This window comes from Lutjanus erythropterus, chromosome 8 (genome assembly GCF_056507025.1).
Source record: "Lutjanus erythropterus isolate fLutEry1 chromosome 8, fLutEry1.hap2, whole genome shotgun sequence".
In the NCBI taxonomy this organism is placed as follows: domain Eukaryota; kingdom Metazoa; phylum Chordata; class Actinopteri; order Lutjaniformes; family Lutjanidae; genus Lutjanus; species Lutjanus erythropterus.
The window spans coordinates 6,996,154-7,017,610 of NC_139324.1; the positions used below are offsets into that span (position 1 = coordinate 6,996,154).

Sequence of the window (21,457 nt, forward strand, 5' to 3'; positions counted from 1 at the left end):
AATGACTGAGGCAGCGCTACACCATTGTCATCCAAGCTCAACCCTAACCCTAACCCTTTCTAACATGTGGTTAACATGAAATGGTCACAGTTTGGGTAGGTACAATTTGGTTATGTTTAAGAAAGGATTATGGTTTGGGTTAAAATAAGTATGTCATGTCATGTAAATGAAGCAAGTTTCAAGTCATATGATGCACACAAAAATTACGCAAACCCTGGTCTCCTGGGTGACAGTCTTGTGTTTGTTGGATCCATCCATCCACCTGACCTCCTCCGTATGTGGACTTTCTCTTTATATTATGTTGAACACCTGGTACACCTCTTCGTCTATCCCTATATTAGCTGCTGAGGTGCAGTGGGGCGGCTGAGGAGCGTGACAAAATGTCAGTATTTGATGACTTAGGAATAAGAATAGGTAGGTGAGCAGCTCTTGTTTTCTGCGAGGTACTGTTTTTGTTTGTTTGTTTGTTTGGTGGCTTTGAGGATAGTCATATAAGGGCTTCAGCTGCCTGTCAGAAAGGGCTGTCGGAAAAGGTCACTTTTCAGTAAAATAAGCACTTTTACTGGATGTATTTTGTCAGGTGTATTTGCCCCCAAGGATTACGTTGCAGTTTGTGAGACTGTCTTCTGTATTTTTGTGATTTTGCTGCTCCGTACATGTGACATCTATTGCATGTCTGTCCATTCTGGGAGGGGGATCCCTCTTCTGTGGTTCTCCCAGAGATTTCTTCCGGTTTTTCCTTAGCCTTTAAAGGGACAGGTGGTGTCACACACTGAACACATTATAAAGCCCCCTGTGATTTGGGACAATATAAATAAAAATTGATTGGTTGATTGATTGATTGGGGTGCCCCTAGTGACTGGTGCCCAAATGTAAAACATGATAAAGTGGTCTCCAGGGTGCCCTTTTAATGGAGAAAATGTGCAAAAATGCCCTATTAAGTGTCCTCTCAGTTGTGAAAACATAATAAATCCTTTCTTAGATGCCCTTCTAGTTGACAAAATGTGGTAAAATGCCATATAGGCTGCCCTACATACTAAAATATTATTTGGCTGCTATGTGCCTTAAAATAGTTAAATCGTTCCCTGTTTGTTTTATTACAGTTATTTTATTGTATAATTATTTGTAATTGTACAATAAAACAATTTTTGCTGCTCTGGTGCCCCACCAAGTATAGCTGGTGCCCTTTTTTACTTTTTTTGCCCCTACCCCTCAGACAGCCTGAATCCACCACTGCTACTAGTCATTTAATATGTGAATCTGTAAAAATAGGGCGCTAATTTTACCCTTTAACAGAGACAACAAACTGTTTTTCCAAAGAGTTCATACTGTTTGTTTTCCGTGATCTTCCTGGAGATGTCTCACCACCATTTGCAGCTTCTTTTAATGTCTTCCAGCTGTAAGTAGTTCCACCATTTCCTTTGTGCTTTCAGGGACAATAGTGTCCATGCACCAAACATACTTGTCAGTTTTCCAGCACTAACACGTACTCGAAACCCAGTTTGAATATGTGTCTGTCACAGTGTCCGGTTAGTCGCAAATAGACATTACAGAAATAAAAGTAAGGCCACACAGGGACACTGATCAAATGTACATTATGTACCACAGCCACCATGGCCTGTGACCCGCTTAGTAAGAGAAATCATGTTGTAAACTTCAGAAAATGAATGAACATTTATTATTTAACAGATCTACTGGGTGCAGGATGTCGGGGTCGGTGGGTCAGCATAAGTGGCACACGTGAACACCACATGCAGCAGATGTTTAAAGTGTATCTTAAAGTTAAGCTGCTGTGGCATCTGCCTCCCTCATGTGTGGTGTACTGTATGTGTACTTGAATATGGACCACCACTTCTGTGACTTTGTTGGTTTGTCTGAATGTAATAAAGATCTGATGGAAGTAAACTACATGCTTCAGCCGGCAGCCCTGGGAATGATTTGCACTCTGGCTCATTCGGGGTGAAGTGAACAGTGTGTGTAGTGGGCAGAGGACACACAGAGAGTGTAATTACAGAGCAAATCGTGGCGATCTCTGTGGACTGCATGTAGCAATCAGTGCTCTGTGTAATGCCGACAGCACAACAAGGTACCACAGAGAGACAGACTGAACACATCCAAGCCCACCATAGCAGGAGCACGACATCTGTCTGTCTAGTTGACTCCGACCCAAATCACACTCTGTCCTCCAGCTGTTAATATCTGCTGACATCAGGAGGGACACAGGATGCTTGAGGCCATTTGCTGCTCTCATCATACAAAAAATGTCTATTAAATGGTTGTTTCACTGTCTCGAGAACCCGCATGTGACTCTGATATAAACTGTATAGCACCCATTGTTTTCTCGACACATCCCAGTAGCCTGCAGCTAAGTGTGTGTCGACTCCCAGAGTGATGGTGTAAATAAACAGCTGGCACCCTCTTGTTCCTGCTGGAGGTTTTCAGACAAAAAAAAAGAGCAGTCTAGGAGAGTTTTTATTGTGTTTCCATTATTTTTAGCATCCTTCTAGCAAAGTCCCACCAGGACCGTCTATTATTTCCAAATGCTTCAAATCCAGTGGTGCAGTTCACCACTTACAAATAAATCACTTGCACATGATAAAGTCCCCTCCAGTGGACAAAACTTGATAAAGTGCCCTTAATGATGCCTCCATATTGTCCATATTGGACAAAATGGGATAAGGTGCCCTCTAGGGTGCATTTCCACTGGTCAAAATGTGAGTTATCACCCTCTGTTATCTAGGGTGATAACATGAAAAAATGCCCCTGGGGTGTCTTTCCACAAGACAAAATGTTATAAAGTGCCTGTCCAATGGTCAAATGTGATAAAGTGCCATCTAGGGTGCATTTCCATGAAACAAATCATGATAATGTTTCCTCTAGGGTGCCTTTCCAGTGGACAAAACATGATAAATTCCCCTAGGGTGTCTTTCTAATTGACAAAATGTGATAATGTGGGTCTAGGGTGCATTTCCACTAGACAAAATACAATACAAAAATACAAATCTGATAAAATGCCCTTGGGGTGTCTTTCCACTGGACAAAATGTGATAATGTGCTCGCTACATCTTTTTACGCTGTTTTTTGTCTCATTACATCTTCCGCAATGACGTTAAGTTGAAAAAAAAAAAAGAATTCCCCTGAAATGCTTTAAAACTAAAGCAATGAGCCTGTTTTGAAAATGTAAGCAGTAGAAAGTACAGCTTTTTGCATTAAATGTAGGGAGTTGAAAGTAAAAAGTTGTCAGAAAAAAGAATACTCAAGTGAAGTACAGATACCTGAAAAATGTACTTAAGTACAGTAACAAAGTATTTGTACTTAGTTATTTCCCACCTCTTCCCACCCACTGCTGAAGCTAATAGTTTTCTGTATGTTTTTATTACAGAGGTATAGCAGTTGTTGTAATTTAAGAATCCACCACTGGACTTGTACCGATTTGAGAGAAAACCAAGAAAAAAATGACAAAGGTGTCATGAAACTGTTCTAAACATATCAGATGTGGTTGTTGCATTTTGTACAGGCAGAGATGGGTGGAAAATGTATTCACATTGAAACAAACTAGCAGCTATACAGCATGCTGTGGCAGTGGCACATACTATATAGTGTTTCGCCTTTGCAGTGAGAGTGGATGTGGCTCAGACCTAGTGGTTTACTTTTCTTTACTTAGGCCTTAATTACAAGCCAAAACTGGGAAAGTTTCTTGGAGGAAATGGAAAGAGACTGAATTGGGCTGAAAGAGCCATCATAAAAGAGCAAAGACAGTCATTTGCAATGATATTATTTTGGCCATAAACGTGTAAAGACAACATTCATTTTTGCTTTTTCTCACTGTAAACATTTAGGAGGACAGTAAATGGATGGTCAGCCTGAGTTTAAATATACACCCGCGCTGTATTTCCTTCTAAATCATCTGTTTCTGGACAGCAGCACCTAAATAAGGAGCAGCCTTCTGGAGGTAGATGAGAAAAAACGGTCCACTTGGAGAAAATCATGGTGGACGGGGATGGGATGGGATTTTGGGGGCGTTTCTCTGTTGGCTTTAAAGGAGGAACTTGACACTGAGTGTGATCCTGGTCATTTCTCTTCCCGGTAATCAGTCCAGCGAGAGGGGGGGCAACGTGTCCAACTTTTCTGACACATTTTGAAACCTACTTTTAGTCTGCTGGTTAATACGTTGTGCTTCAGTGAAACCTAAAACCAGCCCAGCACGGGGACTGAAACTTTGCAACATTTTTAGTGAAAAGGGTGTTGCAGACTGAACTGGCAACCGACAGTCCCGGGGCAGGTCCTGCCATTGCGTCGCCAAGAGTCCGGAGGCTGAGGTTTGTGCAGACATTTCTGGGAAAGCCTCCAAAGCTCAGTTCTGCCAAGGAGAACCTGGGAAGAAGCACAGCCGCGTTTCCCCGTACAATCAGAGCAGGGTTTTTCTTTTTTTTTCTTTTTTGCATTTTGTTGGAGGTTCCTCCTTCCTGCGCGCAGGAGATCGTCTCAGTGTGCTGGAGATAAACAATGCTGGAGGATAATGTGGGTAAGGTAAATTATTAGGATGTAAACGTGAGCGTGAGTGTACTTTGGAGGCGTGACATGGTCCAGAACTTTTCTCCGAAATACTTCATTCATTTTCTGTGAGGGCTGAGGGATTATCTCATAGTTTGGATGTGTGTGTAATAAAGATGTGCTCCTGATCTGCTGGGATTATATTTGAACACGGAGATGAAGCTTTGGATATAACTGTCTTTACGCACAACAAACTCTGCTCTCGCTCGCCTTAAAGAGGAGACAGTGAGGCGGATTTCCTCTTGCAGGAGGCATGCTCTGAAACACATCACCGGTAGAATATTATGTGCAGACTCTGCACGCTGTATCTTCATCTGGAATTAATTGATTAACAATCTCAAATGCGCTAAAGACGCGCCAGGATCGCGACTCCACAGGATTTGTTTCTTTCCTCAGTGACTTTATCTGACATCTCGCCACAATGCGGAGATACTTCGTGCTTAGTTTATCTCTCATATATCTGCTGACCTGGACAGGTGAGGCCGACACACAGACTCGCTTCAAGCTGCGCAGACGCGTACTGCTCGGACGTGCCCAGCTGGGCGCAGCGAACAAGGAGCGCCTGGTCGGGCGTGTGCGCCCCGGGTTTGGTTCGGCGATCTCGGTGCACGGCACTAAGAAGGGGGAGGGAGACGTGCTGGCTGATGAGGCTGTTCCAGCAGGGACTGTGCAGGGCAGGAGAGCAGAGGGTCGGGGTCCGCTGCCGAGGGGAGGGGTGGCCGGACAGATCGGTTTGCCCCGCCAGCCGGACATGCTGCAAGATGAGGGCGCCCCGGGAGCCAGAGCCAGGGTCGCACGGATGCCCAGCAGTGCCGGGTCACCTAATCTGCTGGCCAGCTTTGCAGGGAAGAACCGCGTCCTGGTGATCTCTGCGCCCCATGATTCAGACGGTTATTTCCGCCTGATGATGTCTCTCCTCAAGCCAGATGTGTACTGCGAGCTGGCCGAGCGACATGTCCACCAAATTGTCATGTTTCATCAGGAGGGAGAGATGGGGGGCAAAGTGAGGAGGATCACCAACGAGGGGAAGGTGATGGAGGAGCCGCTGGACACAGCCCTCATCCCCAGACTCATGAGCTTCCTCAAACTGGAGAAAGGTAAGGAGGTGATCACTGTCACAACTGGAGTCTGTATTTGGGGTTTTAAGTTCTCCACAGCAACTTAGTCCAAGTTAAAGGGCCAGTTCACCCCCAAATCCAAAATACATATTTCTCCCCTGGCCTGTACTGCTGTTTATCCACCTAGATTTCTTGGTGTCACTTTGGTAGTGGTGCTCAAAGCACTAAAAAAAAGTCTCTCTTTTCAAAAGTCATGACCAGGCTGCTCAAAATAATCCACAGACCCTGTTGTGGACAGTTTCATGTTTGAACTACTTTCTTTCTAGTAGAGAAGAGGGTAGTCCCTGCAGATTCTACTGAAGAAAGAAAGAGCACCACAACCTGAGTAGTCGGAGAGAAGACAGACATCTCTACAGCTGATATCTCCAAAACTCTGCAACTCATACCAAAACGATTAAGATGGATAAACAATACTAAAGACCAGGGGAAAAATACATATCTTTGATTTTGTGGTGAACTGTCCCATTAAGGATTAAAAATGCCAATTTTCATATGGATGTCTAACCAGCATTGATGGTAAATGAAATAAAACATTCCTCAGTGCGTGTTATCTTTACTGAGAAATCTGAGTTTTTCTGCTGCAAAATAGTTGTTCCTCCTGCACCAGTGATGCCACAGTGATGTAGTTGGTATTACAGGGATAATTACTTATTATTTGAAGTGAGGCTGTATAAAGTACTTATCAATACTCAGTGTAATTGCTACTAAGTGTGTAATGATACATCGATCTGAATCAATATATCGATTCAATGTTCAGGGATCCAAAAAGATTGATGCAAAGTGAGCATATGAACCTATATTGTCATCTTAAGATACACTTTTATTTTTGAAAATCACACGGCATTTCTGTGTCAAAGAAATTGTTAAATCGTAATGTACTTGCTTTTTGGGAATCGACATAAAAGTAACCGAATGACTTAAATGCACATGACATAGTCTGATATAGATCACAGACCTCTGAACTATATGGAAATCACATCATAGCAGACTTTGTCATATCTGCAAATATTGTATTATTGTCCAAACAACTTATATAATATTGTCTTTTGATGAAACTTGTGATTTACAATCCTATTATAGTAGACACATACAGCAGCAAAAGGTGTTTTAGCCACTTATAAAAGGTTCACCTAAAAAACTAATAATATCAGTTTAAGTGTACTCTGTATTTTAGAATATTTTCACCACTGAACCTTGACATCAGACAGCCTTTCCCGACAGGACACCAACATTATCTAAGCCAAAGATCACTCTCTCCAACCCAAACAAACTCCATGGGTGAAATTAGTGATTTTACCACGTATAATGGTCTACTTCTGCCTCAGTCTGTTAATCTGTTTGTGTTGTTGTGTGACTTTTATGTTTTAAAAAGTTACTTTGAAGTCACCAAAGTCACACAATAACACAATCAAGCTGACAGATGGAGGCAGTGGTAGTCCAGCAACTCCTGTGTTCAATGAGGTAAAATGACAGATTTTGTCTGTTGAGTTTGGTTTGTTTGGAGAGAGTGATATTTGGCTTTATATTACTTATTATTATTACTTTCTGTCATCTAACACTATGTTTTGGCCAATAAAGTAGCTACAGGCTAGGGTGTGATACATGACGACATGGGCAACAGAAAACGTGTGTAGTGCATCATGGTACATGTAGGCACTGCAAGCTGGAGAAATTGGCAAACACTGACCAATTTATTACTAAATTTCCCAACAATGCTGACTGGACATCCACTTGAAAAGTGAAGAATTTTCCTTTCAAGTGAAGGTGCTTATACCTGTTAAGTTTCCCAAAATTTCCTTCCAAAAATTCCTTTCTCAAGAGAGCTGTCTGAGTGTTTTCTGTCGTGGTGCATGGTCAGAGCTTACACACTCACACTGGATGAAAACATGACAGAAAACCTGACATAGTTTGTATCAAAATGTGATCAGTGATGTGGTGACCTGCAGGTAAGTTTGGGATGGTGCTGCTGAAGAAGACGCTGCAGGTGGAGGAGAGGTACCCCTACCCCGTGAGGCTGGAGGCCATGTACGAGGTGATTGACCAGTCGCCCATGAGGAAGCTGGAGAAGCTCCGACAGAAAGGTTTCGTCCAGAAGTGCAAAGGAGCAGGTGTGGAGGGCCAAGTGGAGGAGGGAACACTCACAGGTGATTATGTAGTGAATTTTTATTCTCTCTCCACAATTATCACAGGAGGACAAGACACAAGCCACACTGTTTGGGGGTTGTCAGTCACTATCTATTTAAAGGGACAGTTCAAATCACAAAAAAATATCATACTTTCTCTCTCTCTAGCGGTATCGAGCCATCCAGACATTGGTTTCGTTTGGCCAGATTGTCAGAAACCTGTCTGTGAAACCTCCGCTCCAGTACAATGGTGGTGGTTGTTTGTGGCTCTCATGGCAATGACAATTCACATTTAAAAAAAAAAAATCAACATCACCATCTCTTTCCAGAAAAAGAAGTCTTTCCTCGTTACTCTGACCACCGTTTTCTATGGAAGCCCATTATTTTGGTTTTTGCCTCATCACTTTGAGATACTCATTCATTATTCTGAGATGCTAACTCATTATCTCTAGAAAGTTTTTCATTATAATGACTTACAGGATCTTTTTTGTCATCACATCGGCAGAAATGGTCTCCCGTAGTTTTCGTAGGCGGTGTTTCATGAGAGGAAAATACATTCAAGGAAAGCAGTGTGTTTTGTGGATTATCTAGAGTTATGGGGACATTGTGTAAAAAAGCTCCACAGCGACCTTTCATTTCCAGGAACAGTCTCTAAAAGCGATCTGCATGGCTACATATCACTGGAGGAGATGTGAGAAAAACCTGTTTTTTATGGAATGTGGGTTTAAATCATGATCCTTACAACAACTAAAACATATTTTAGAGGTGGCCATTGTTTAAGTAAAATCAACACCAAGGGTCATCAGCACGTTGTTGGGACTCCCTGCTGGGGGTCCTCAGAGTTACTCCAGGGGTCCCCCCCAAACTGTCAAATTTTTTTTCCAAATGTTTTATTTTATTTTTTTTAGCAAATATACATTAACACACGTTTAAAAAAAAAAAAAAAAAAAAAAAAAACTCCCAAAGGCATTTAATTTACATAACATTGATAAAAGGCTACCCATGAATCCTCATGAGCTAGCTAACCTCCTAGTTAGCACCATATTATTGAAACATAGGGGCTCATTAGCTGTATAGTTATCTCAAGTGTACAGAGACTCTTGTGTTTTGTGACTTCTAGAGCAAGAGCCTCTGATATACCCTCAAACCCACACCTAACATTAGCCATGCTACATCTGCTGCTGACTTAGCTGCACTGAGAGAAGCCCCAAAAATATATGTTTTAGGTCTTATCAGCTAAGAGGTCCATGGCCTGAAAAACGTTGAAGATCCCTGGTCTACACTGGCTGAGCATGTCATCTGGTAATACTTGAAAAGGGTCAGTTTAAAGCATCAGTGTGTAGGATTTATTGGTATCTAGTGGCGAGGTTGCAGATTGCAACCAGCTGAATACCACTCGCCTCACACTCTCCATCCAAGTGAGTAGGAGCACCTACGATGGCCATGAAACTCGCAAAAAACGTGAACTGCTATATCTACAAGTTTTTGGTTTGTATATTTTGGGCTACTGTAGAAACATTATGATCCAGGATAGGGGACCCATGTCCTCTGTGGATATATAGGGCTCATTCCACAAAAACACAATGATTCTTACTTTCAGGTGATTATATACTCATGAAAACATACTTATGATTATTGTATTCCACTTCTGCCCCATTCCGCCAGAAGATCCCAATAAATCAGGGTTGCCAAGTCCACGTTTTCCGACAGAATTAGGCTACTTTTGAAATGTTGCTGCGGGATGATTTTTTGTCTGCTGATTGAGTGAACCTATTTTGCATAATATCTATAAATACACATCCATATCTTAAATAAAATAATTTATTCATATTTAAATCCCATCAAACTGACTTCAGATAAGCATATACACATATGAACCTGGCACACATCACAAGCTTACCCACATATACACACATAAATACAATGTGCCTATGCCTGCTGCCTGCTGGCATTGGTTTTATTAGTCATCAGGCTGGTTTCAGGCTGGGTTTGATCTGCCATTGTGCTGGTTTTGGCACACAGAGTGACAAGCCTGCTGTAAATGTTACATACTGGAGATTTTCACGCTATAATGTATTTTGACAGAACAATTTAAGTCAGACTGTTGGACTAACTGTCTTTAGGTCTAACTCATAAAAAGGGAGAGTGATTGAAGAAAATCTTTTATCTATTATCTGCCTTTGTGTGTTTGTGGATTAGTAGACACACCAGTAGAAAGAAAACCAATGAAGAAACTCCTAAGAAAGCCCACAACAACAACCACGGCTGCCACAACCACCACAACAACTACACGACCAACCACAACAACTACTACCACAACCACGACTACAACCCGGCCCACCACTACAACCAGAGCAACAACGACAACCACCAAAGCCACCACTACCACCACCAGAAGAACCACCACAACCACCACAAAACGACCCACTACCACCACCGCCACCCAGAGAACAACCAGAGCCCACACCACAGCCCTGTGGCTCCCAGCCCCCAGAACCACTGCCGACCCTTACTACTACAACCGCAGAGAGAGGGAGAGGTACCCGGCTAAAACTACCCCGGCTGGAGATAACCGCACTGACAAGGACAGCAGAGATCCACACAGCCGCAAGCTGTTACCCGCCATACATAAACCCTCCAGGGTCAAACCCACCAGGAGGAAGAACGGGGGAGAGAAGGTGAGTCAATGAACTGTAGCAAAAGTGTTTTATTCAAGTGTACTTGTTTTTTTCTTGACTGCAAAATGTATTTGGCTTGTAAAAAGTGCTTGGGGTTCATTCTGATACTGCGTACTATACTGTAGCTGTCACAATACCAGAATGTTAAACTTTGTCATAATGTCAGTTTAAAGAAACAATACTGGATACCTCTTTCAATACCTCAGCAAAAAGGAAAAAGTCCTTGGCACTCAAAATAATCAGTGAACACTGTCTGGTTTTTCTGCAAGCCAAATTTCAGAACAATAAAGACGAACTAAGGTCTGGAACAAGCACTAGATTTTTTTAAATATAACTTAACTACTTTCAATACTATAATTAACAGATATTTTATTGTTTTAAACAAGTGGTATTGAAAAAATATCTTCAATACTTTTGTCAACCGTACTAGAGATGTCACTAGAATCAATACTTTGGTACCAAGCCGATGCCAAATTTTTTGAAAACACGACAGCACTAGTCTGCTGTTAAAAGCTGGAGGAAGGAGAAGAACACCTACCACCACTGAACAACAACAACTACATGTGTAAGATAGAACCATATGCAGCTGCAGCAACAGCTCTGCTTCAGCTCGTCCAAAACAAAAAAGAAGTGATATGTGAATAGACCCAGTTAACCCACAGGGCGGGCAGGTTCATATCAATTTTCTAGAAAATACCATGGGTTGTGACATGCAGGTCAAGTGACAAAGCAGTGGTTGGACTCAGTATTCATGACTTCCAGGGAGTCTGCATGCAGATATCCTCTTTCTACCTTCCTCTCCCCCTCTTTGTTTCCCTCTCAGTCAAACACACACACACACACACACACACACACACTGGCTCCAGTGGTGCACACAGCAGCGCATCCAGTGCGCTCTGTCAGCCCAGCTGTGGACTTTTTCTACACAGTACAGCCAAACACCAGGCTAAAAAATACAGTATAGACCTACAGATGTGAACTACTATTCTGTTAAAATGAACCGCTAAAATAACTACTATCTACTAAAATGTCACTGTGGAGAGCATTGTACTACACTTTGCCTGAGACGATTTGTCTCTTTTCAGATTGTATGTTGATGTGGTATCTGCAGGGATCAGACTTTTCTTCATCTACTCAGCCTTGATATATAATACAGCTTATATGGCTCTGGAATTGCAGTGCTAACTCTGATGGATGTGGATCTTGATCCTGGTGATGCTACCTGCCAAAAAACCCTGCTGTATCTCACTTTTTGTGTGTATGAGGGGATTTTTTTTGCCAGTAAAGATTTATGAAACACTGGCTCTTGGAACTCGAAAATTCTTAGGAACTGGCAAAGTCATTGTCATGTTATTTTAATCAGTAATGTATTACCATAAAATGTTTTGGACAGTAACTCTTAATCAATAAACAACACATATTTATCTGTGCAGGTGTTGAATAATGAGTACGAGGACAAGTACGAGCCCAGCAAGCCAACAGTCAGCGATCCTGAGGAGGCAGAAACCTTCACCGACATCAGCCCCACCAAGAAGGTCAAGGGCAAACATGACAAGCTTGACAAGAGGAAGAAAAAGAACGACAAGGCTGCCAAGAAAGCAGAGAGGAGGGGAGGAAAGGCAGGGAAAGAGGGCAAAATCGGGGGAAAGAAAAATGGAAAGAAGCTGTTAAAGTACCCTGAGAAAGAGGACTACCCGAAGCCCACTAAGAAGCCCACGCCCCCTCCAAAGGGATCTCTGGCCTCCTTCCTGGACTACTTCGAGAACAGGAGACGGCTGCTGGTGAGAGCATGACATAACTCACAGTTCATAAGAGGCTCAGTACCTCTGTTGCCTGGCAAGTCTCCTGTTTCAGGATTTGACCAGGGAGAAATATTGGTGCTCACATACAGTAGCATTATTAAAATGCTCTAATCTACCAACCTCCAGCACGTGCAAGTACCAGTTTTAAGGGAACAGTTAGCTTTTTGGGTTACATGCATATTTACTTTCATACAGAGTCAGATGAGAAGATAGATACCACTTTCTTACCACTTTATTCTGTATAAGGCCACAGCCACCTAGCTTAGCTTAGCATATAAGATACTGCTAGCCTAGCTCTGTTTAAAAGTAACAAAATCTGCCTTTTAGCACTTCTAAAGCTCATTAGTTAACATATTATATCTTGCCAAGTACAGTCTACCTTCATATGTTCATTATAAGGCAACAGTCAGCTGGCTTAGCTTAGCATCAAAGCAGGAGGAAACTGCTAGCTTGGCTCTGTCTGTAGGTAACAAAATCTGCCTCAGAACACCTCTGAAGCTCATTGGCTAACACATAATATCTTGCCAAACACAGTCTGCTGCCATATGTTCAATACAAGGCTATATACAGGTCCCACAGCAACATCTTTTAACCATCTTCAAAATTTGGTTTTCTTTTTAGCATAGACAAACCTAATACATTGCATAATTAAGTACAAAAACAGGGAAGGAGACAGCTGACCAAGGTATTAAACTCATTCAACTGTCATTGGAGCAGAGAGCCAAAATGGGCGGGAAGGGTCAGTTTTTACTCTCAAGCTAACCAAGTGGTTTTTGTGCCTTTATTTTGAAAGTCTACCCAGATGTTGCATATTTGCACATGCACTAGAGGGGTACCTACAGTTAGTTAGTTTGAAGCATAAGGGCACTGACTAAGTTAATATATTTGATAAACTGGGAGTGAGGAAAGTGTTGATATTACATGTGGTTACCACAAAGTGATCCTTTCACAATAAGTGACAGGAAGTTGGAGAAGTAAACTGTCTAATTAGAGCAGTGATGCAACAGAAATGTCTGAAAAAGCCATCAAAAATCACAGTCATAAATTATTGCCTTCCACTTTTGACTTGCCTCACAGTTTTCAGCCAAAATGAGCTGAATGTAGCACCACTGTGCCTCACTGAACAGTTGGACATGTGGAGCAGGAGGAGGTGATCTATACTGCAACTTAAGTGAGAGGGAGTTTGTTTTCCAAAACAGAGTGCTGGAAACTTATGAAAGCCAACAAATCTCAATATCTGGAAAAGTAACCTATTGCTGATTAATTTGTACTGGTCAACAAAGCAGGGGCAGCAAATCATTCACTTCTTTCCCCTTTGTCTAGAATGCCAATGCCACACTAAAGTGGTTTGTAATGTGAACAGGCAAAAACTATGCGGAGCAGCTCTCCGAGCGGCTGCACAGCTGTGTGCTAACAGACTGTGTGTCTCTGTTTTGCAGCCAGTATAGATTCTTATCACAGCAGTGCTGTGGGCAGGCTGGGAAAATATGCCCCATCCTCCGCCTGCAGGTTAATGTAAACATCACCTCTGCAGCACACTATATGTCTATGTGTGTGTGCGTGTGTGCATGCGTGTGTGTGTGTGTGTGTGTGTGTGTGTGTGTGTGTGTGTATGTGTGTGTGTGTGCGTGTGTGTGTGTGTGTGTGTGTGTGTGTTAAAGCATATACATGACACTCTAACCTGCCTCCCTAACCATTTCAGCTTGAATATTTATTTTTCTGAGAACTCTGGTAACACTTTATATTAAGGTGCTTGTAATGAGTATTAATAAATAGGCAATAAATCCACATATAATATGTGTTAATAGGACAATATAAGTGATAGTAAGTAAGTAGTAAGTTTATAAGACATTTGTAAGCAGTCTTATAAGAAACCTGTTAATACTTTATTGCTCTTATGAGTTACTCCACACATTATTGAGTTTAACCTATTATGTCACTGCTAATGCTTTACTAAGCTTTTGTTGCTTTGTACATACTTCATTATGCATTTATTAGCAGTTAATTATGCACTTATTAACAGTTATCTATGCATTTTGGAGGTACTCGATCTAAAGTGTGAACAGTGTTTATTAAGATTAATTAATCTTTTATTATACACTTATTAACAGTTAACTATAGATTTTGGGGGATAGTAGATCTAAACTGTGAGCAATGCTTATTAAGGTTAATTAATCCTAATCCATGATCCATGATTATTACTATGATTATTACTATTTGCACGCCTTTTCCTTCTGCTAATAACTGCTAATAAATGCATAATAAAGTATGTTGAAATCTTAATAAAGCAACAACAAAAGCTTACTTAAGGTTTAACAATGACATAATAGGGAAGTAAGTTAAACTGCACTTATAAATGTCCTTTAATCTAACAATAAAAATGTTTATTATCCTATTATAATGTATATAGTAATTTGACACATATTAATGGTAATAAGCATCTTATAAGGACCTTATTACCTATGAACTAACACTTATTACAAGCATCTTAATATAAAGTGTTACCCTTTTTACTTTTACTCCCTTCTTTTTAATGCAAGAATCTATGTTTTGTATGCCTTGCATATTCAAAACAGGCTTGTTACTTTAGTTTTAATGCATTTTAGGTGAGTTATTGATTGTTACATCATTACACACCATCTTCCCTCCCTCCCTGCAGCTGATTACGTCCCCCAGTGAGGAGAACAGTATGTATGTTCAGCAGAGGGATGAGTATCTGGAGTCTGTGTGTGAAATGGCCATCAGGAAAGTTTCCATCATCACTATCTTTGGCACCCTGACCAACTCCACCATGAAAATTGACCATTACCAGCTGGGTGAGTAGCTCCCACATGCAGTGACAGCACACAGTTTCACTTCTGTCATGGCAGTAGATGATTGGCAGTTGTCTCAGACATTTCAGCGTTAACCCAACCAACACTTCCATCTGGGTTAATGCATTTTTCAGTGTGGACTGTCAGCGATCTTTGCAGTTGCTGAGTCATGCACCTACTCTGAGTAAATGTTTATGAGAATCTCAGTGAATGTTTTCCACTAAGAGCTGTATTTTGATTTTGCAACCACTTCACTTTGTTCTCCTCTCAGTCTGTAAAAATCATTCACATTCTAAACTGAAACTCCCAAAAAAGTGTTAAAATACTGTAAAATACATTCAATGACCTATCAGAAAATGGCAGCTGTCTTTGTGCAGATAGATCAGGTGTGCATAAGACTGACATGGCACCATCATAACCATGACATGACTTGTCATAAATGTGTCTTCTTTCACAGGAGGAGTCTCTATGAACATTTATGACTGGTCTCATTATGTGTAATTCGGTCAATTCTGTTACTTTAAAAAAAGTTTTAGATGTCTTTGTTATGACAACTTGACATTAACCAAGACAAGATCATAAACATACCAGACTGGCCTAATTATCAAAAAGAAACTTAAGCTTTATGTGTTAATATGACATTAAACTGTGAAATGTGGTTGGTTTTGACATTTTCTGTCTTAAATAATGAAGATTCCTTAAATGTTATATGGCCCATTTGATTATGGGGATACAGTACTGAGGTGATTTAAGCAGTTTCCTGATGGACAGATAGCTTAACTTGCTAAAGTAATCACTAACTGCTGCTTACTGTAGCTGCTGTTAGCTAGTTAGCTTGGTTAAGCCATGCAGCTAGCACTCCTAGTAGCTGACTCCCTGGATGCCAGGACCCAAAACTGTCAAGAAAACCACCTTGGTACTGGATTCCCTAGATGTTAGTGTTACGTGATGCACATTCAGCTCTATTGGCTACAATAAACACCAATCAATATCTGCGACAAGTCCCTCCCTAACTTCCTGTTTTTTATAGGAAACATGTAAGTATGTAGAGTCAAATAGCACTCTGTTAGCCCTGGACTAATATCCATATAGAATTTGTGACCTCCTAAATTTGTTGAAGACATATAGTTTTTCTGTTTTCTCCACTGAACAGAGAATCGAAATAGTGTATGCCTCACTGTATTCTAGCCACAGCTGATTTTGTTATTTAAAAAAAAAAACATCTTAAAGGGGCGGCCACCTCATTAAGTAGAACTATAAAAATAACTATAAATATAAATATACTGTTTTAAAAAGTGTTCACACTCAAGTGGATGGTGGAGTTTGGACTGCAACTTTATAGTTGTGGTGTGGCCCGTAATGACTCAGTAGTTGTCAGAGACTTGTGAACATTGACATTTAGTCATAATTTCAGCATTTTTACTGAAGCTACAGTAAGTCCAGGGGAAGTTGTATTGTGTGCGGGTCAGAGGTGTCTCCTGCCACGTCTGCTCTCCTGTCCTTGTTTTACCTTGTTTGCATGATGTCAAAGTAGACGCTTTCAGCAGCGACCTCTGCGCCAAGTATAGGATTCAGAATGTGCACAGACTCTGCCAAAGCCGCAGCATTGTGTACTTCACTGTGCAGGTGATACTAGACAGAGCAGACTGGTGATTATGTGATCCTGGCTTCTGTGCTCCAAAAAGCCTGTGGTGTTCACTCCCTCAGTAACATTATCTCTGTACAACTAAGAAATGTTACGCTCATTTAGTGATGAGATGGGAGTGTGTGGGTCTTCCTATAACAATAGATGAGATGAGTTGAGCAGCTGTTGGTACAGGGGTCTGAATCACGTGTATCAGGGGAGGAGGTGGAAAAGTTGCCAGAATACATACCTTCCTTGTGTATCATCTGAAACGAGAGGGGTGAGTCGGCCTCCAATCAGCCTCCTGACGGCCCCCAGTCGGCCCCCTCTGGTGCTGATGCGTGAGCTGGAGACACCTGATTCATCTCATTCACACACACTCTTTGATTTAGATCACTCTAGGGACTTAACCTAACCCTATACACAAGTATTACTCAGGGGCGTAAATACAGATGTGCAGGCAACAGGGTTGCACTGGGGCCCATGGGTTGGGGGGGCCATAGAGAGTGTGGGCAGAGAATGGGCCCTTGCAAGACTGCAACGTCAGAAATGCACCTAGTATAACTATGCTAGAAATAATTTCTTATTTACCTTGATATTTTTTGTCATAAACAGATACACAGTGATGATTGCTCTGTAATAAACTATATATGTTGATGTTTTCCACTATCAGGTCACTTTTTGATAATTTGATGACACAATACATAACACAAGATCTGTCAAGACTGACAAGCTGAGCATCAACACTGTCATCAGTGGTGTGTCAACAACTAGCGTGCACCACGGCCAATCATAATAGCTCATACTGGGGTCCGTCATAACTACACTACCCCACTGTCACTACTAGCCTAACTCCAACTCTTACCATAATCTGAAAGCATTGGCTCCCAATGTGGGTCTGAAAGTCATGGGGGTCCCCAAGGCTTAAAAATTAGATTTACACAATAACTAAAATCACAAAAGTCTGTGTACAAAACAATTTTAGAAGATAACTTTTGTGTCCTCACTCAAAAATTATAGGCTACTTGGTAGGCCACACCTCTGTGACTTCTCAAGCTCTGTAATAATGAATCATTTTTATTTATGGTAAAGATAAATGAAAAAAAAAGTTAAGCTTATAACAGAAAGTAGACATTTACCGCATGTAAAGGTTCTAAGAATGGAAACAATAATTTATGTTCATTTTAGCCAATTAAGCTTTGATATGAGTCCCTTATTCTTTTGGTGTGTGTTTGGGCTGGGGGCAGCTCCAAAGAAAAAAGGTTGAGAACCACTGCCTTAAAGGCAGTGGTGGACAGTAGTGAAGTACATTTACTTGAGTACTGTACTTAAGTACATTTTTTGAGTATCTGTACTTTACTTGAGTATTTGTTTTTTTGGAAACTTATGACTTTCACTCCACTACATTTCAAAGACAAATATTGTACTTTTGACTCCACTACATTTCTAGGAAGGTTGTTGTTACTTTTTGACTGAGCACATCGTTGAAGTCAGCTGTTGCTGTTTTTTCTTTTCTAAAATGCAGTTGGTCACATGCTGTGTTCCTCACAGAAAGAAACCAATCACAGTAGCTCCTCTCAAATGGGACTGATGTAAAAGCAGAAATACGTCCAGGTGCACTAACAAGCACAAGCAAGCTCTCCCTCTTTCATTCAAACAAAAAGTGGTAATGGTGATGGCAGGAGAAAGACAAAATTAAATCTCAAGATGTTATTATAATTATTCATTATTCCAGGTAACTTTTAAAGTTGGATTGTTTTTATAAGGGTGAAAAATACAGCATAATTCATGTATATATACTGCCTCTGAAGACAGAAAGAAATCTCAGTCATTTAAATTTTTGATTGTGTTTCTATGTTGAAGTTTTTAAGGTGTTTCTATAGACTTTGTGTAGCAGAGTGGTTCTACAAGCAAGTCAGTGCATCATTAGGTGGTTTCAGAGAGTTACAAGCTTCTGTAAATGCATCATGAAAACAATACAGCATGTATTGATATTAGAAAATGTACTTTGTAATTTGTACTTTTGAATACTTAAGTATTTTTAAAAACATGTACTTGTGAATACTTAAGTATTTTTAAAAGCAAGTACTCTAATACTTTAACTTGAGTAAAGTTTTGACTGAGCAACTTTCACTTGTAGTTGAGTAATATTTGACCAGGAGTATCTGTACTTTGACTCGAGTACTGGGGTTGAGTACTTTGTCCACCACTGCTTAAAGGGATAGTCTGGATTTTTTGAAGTAGGGCTATGTGAGGTACCAATCTATAATCAATGACAGCGATCGACATGCCCCCATACCTTGCTGTCAGACAACTTTCTCTAGCAGGAAACCATTACACGAAACATACAGGGACTGTTAAATATGTCAAATATTGCTCTCTCCAAAGCAACTAGACTCTTCTGGCAAAAACAGAGTACAGGAGATTCTGGACTATCACTGCCTCAATAAGTTAATTATTATATATTATCATGTATCTTTGGTGAATATAAACTAAGCCCTTAAAACACCAAACTCACACAATAATGGAACCTAACTAACCGCTTAAGGCAGGCAACTCCCGTGTTCTGTGAGATAAAATTACTGTTTCTGCCAAAGGAGTCTGGTGGCTCTGGCAAGAGCTATATTTGACTTATGTAACAGCGATTTGGGCTTTTTTTTAGGTGTCTAAAATAAGATTTGCTGCTGACCCTGTCCACAGCAGTACATTGCTTAGCTTCTTACACCAGTGGTCCTGGTGCTTCTTCAAATGTGCCAACCAGCATACGCTGTAGGTAAAACACTGGATATTGGTAAAAAAATTGAAAAATTTAACTATCCCTTTAACAACTGACTCCAAAATCAGCTTATCCAAATTGGGGACGTGTTTTTTGTCCCCAATTAGACAGTCAATCCTCAATTAATTTGTCTCTGAAATGTGTCCATGAAAGTGGACACACACACACGCACACACACACACACACACAAAATTTTATTTAGCTTACTGCTTGTTGAAAAGGAAAGAAACACTGCTGTTTTTATGGGATGTGCTGTGTCATTTGTGCTTGGCAGCCTCCTCACATTTGGAGACATTTTACAGCTGTCTCAAACCCGAGGTTTGTGTTGGTGTGCGTTCACATCCGGACACGCAAAACCCACTTTGTAAAACTTTATGAGTCTGTCACCCCACATGACAACGAGGGTTTATCCAGATGGAATGCTGGAAAAAGTGCAGAGGTGACGTCACTCACCCCCACCCACCCACACACACACACACACACACACACACACACACGGCAGGACTGGGTTACACTTTTGTTCCACTTACCGTTCAGAGGGTCAGTGTGTGTGTGTGTGTGTGTGTGTGAGAACGTACTGTATATAAACAACTGGTTCTTTCAGAGTTGCCCCTCCCTCGGTTTAAGGTGACCTCATAGTGTTTCAAGTTGGTTGGTTGGTTGGTCAGCACCATGTGTTGTATGTGGAGTGTATTTGAGTCTGTTTGCTGTATATTTCTGTCTGCTGTCTCCAGCATGTGCTGGGGTTTTCCTGATGTGATTGCTCATACTTATTACAAAGCACAGATTGGGTGCACTAACCACCAAAAAAACACTGTTCTGTGGTCTGTGTTGTGTGTGTGTGTGTTGTGCACACGTGCATGAAGGGAGTGGCCTGTAAAAACACCAGATACAGTAAATTTCTTCATCATCCCTGCCAGATATCAGTGAAGAAAAGCTGCTCTCTGTGGAGTTTGTCCCGGATTCACCTTGCATGTTTCCATTCTGCTCCTCACCGTTATGTCAGGCGCAGTTTTCACAGGAACATTGTTTTGAGCTTAGCAATGGAAAACACATTTTCTTTGGAAATCACAATGTGAGCTCACACTCACTTTGTGTTTGTGTTAGTTCAGTTTATTTGATGGGAAATCATCGCAATTGTGCTTTCTTACAGTGATGTAAGAGCTTCTATTTGTCAGATGTAGTAACTGAACGTCTCAAGAGGAAAAAGTCAGATTTACATTTTTCAGTTGAATTTCTTAAGTCAAAATATCAAAGCTAAAGCTGAGATGTGTTTTATGTTTAGGTTTCACTAGTTCTACTGAAAATGCTGGATAGCACAAGAAACATTACACTGAATGAATCATATTCACTCAGTAGAGCGCTGATCTTTGCCAGGAAACAGATGATGAAGCACCTACTGCAAAGTCACCACAAATGTAGTAAAAATGTGAAACACTTAAAAATGTGTTTTAATAAAGAAACAATATACATAAAGCTTACTTGCGAGGCTGACAGGTCAAACTAGAGTACAAAAATAAGGGCAAATGAGGACCAAAAAAAAAAAAAAATCAAAGTCCAACAAATGCAACAAAAGTCTGAAACACAGGGGATCACACCAGGACGATGAGCTGACACAGAAACAGAGAAACACAAGGACTAAATGGACAAAGAATTAATCAGACACAGCTGAATCACATGGTAATCAAAAAGGGTGGGAAAAGGACAAAGACAGGAAGTAAAGTCGAGACACATGAGGGAGGACCAGGACTACAAAATAAAACAGGAAATCACCAGATAAACCCCAGGACTGTGACACCTGTGAGCAGGTTCAAATTGATCCACACGTGACCGTCCTCACTTTCCATAGTAATATACCAAACACTCCCTCCCAACTTGGCATTCTACTTAAACTGCAAAGATTTCCCATCTCCCTCTGTCTGTCAGTGCCACTGCTGCCTTGCATCAGTATTACTGCCTGCTCTGTCAG

The 21,457-nt window shown here is 41.0% G+C and overlaps 1 protein-coding gene across 2 annotated transcripts in view; it reads left to right on the forward strand.

The window, feature by feature from the left end:
• Window positions 1–4,079: 4,079 nt before the first annotated feature.
• The window catches only part of ccdc80 (coiled-coil domain containing 80), a 38,710-nt gene continuing 21,332 nt past the window's right edge, over window positions 4,080–21,457 (forward strand). The window contains exons 1-5 of one of the 2 annotated variants that reach the window (XM_084724355.1): window positions 4,080–5,651; window positions 7,619–7,816; window positions 9,995–10,473; window positions 11,907–12,254; window positions 14,935–15,091. In XM_084724355.1, the coding sequence (XP_084580481.1) occupies window positions 4,976–5,651; window positions 7,619–7,816; window positions 9,995–10,473; window positions 11,907–12,254; window positions 14,935–15,091 (1,858 nt within the window). In that variant the 5' untranslated portion in view covers window positions 4,080–4,975. The remainder of the gene's footprint in view (window positions 5,652–7,618; window positions 7,817–9,994; window positions 10,474–11,906; window positions 12,255–14,934; window positions 15,092–21,457) is intronic. The other variant, XM_084724357.1, reaches the window with a different exon arrangement.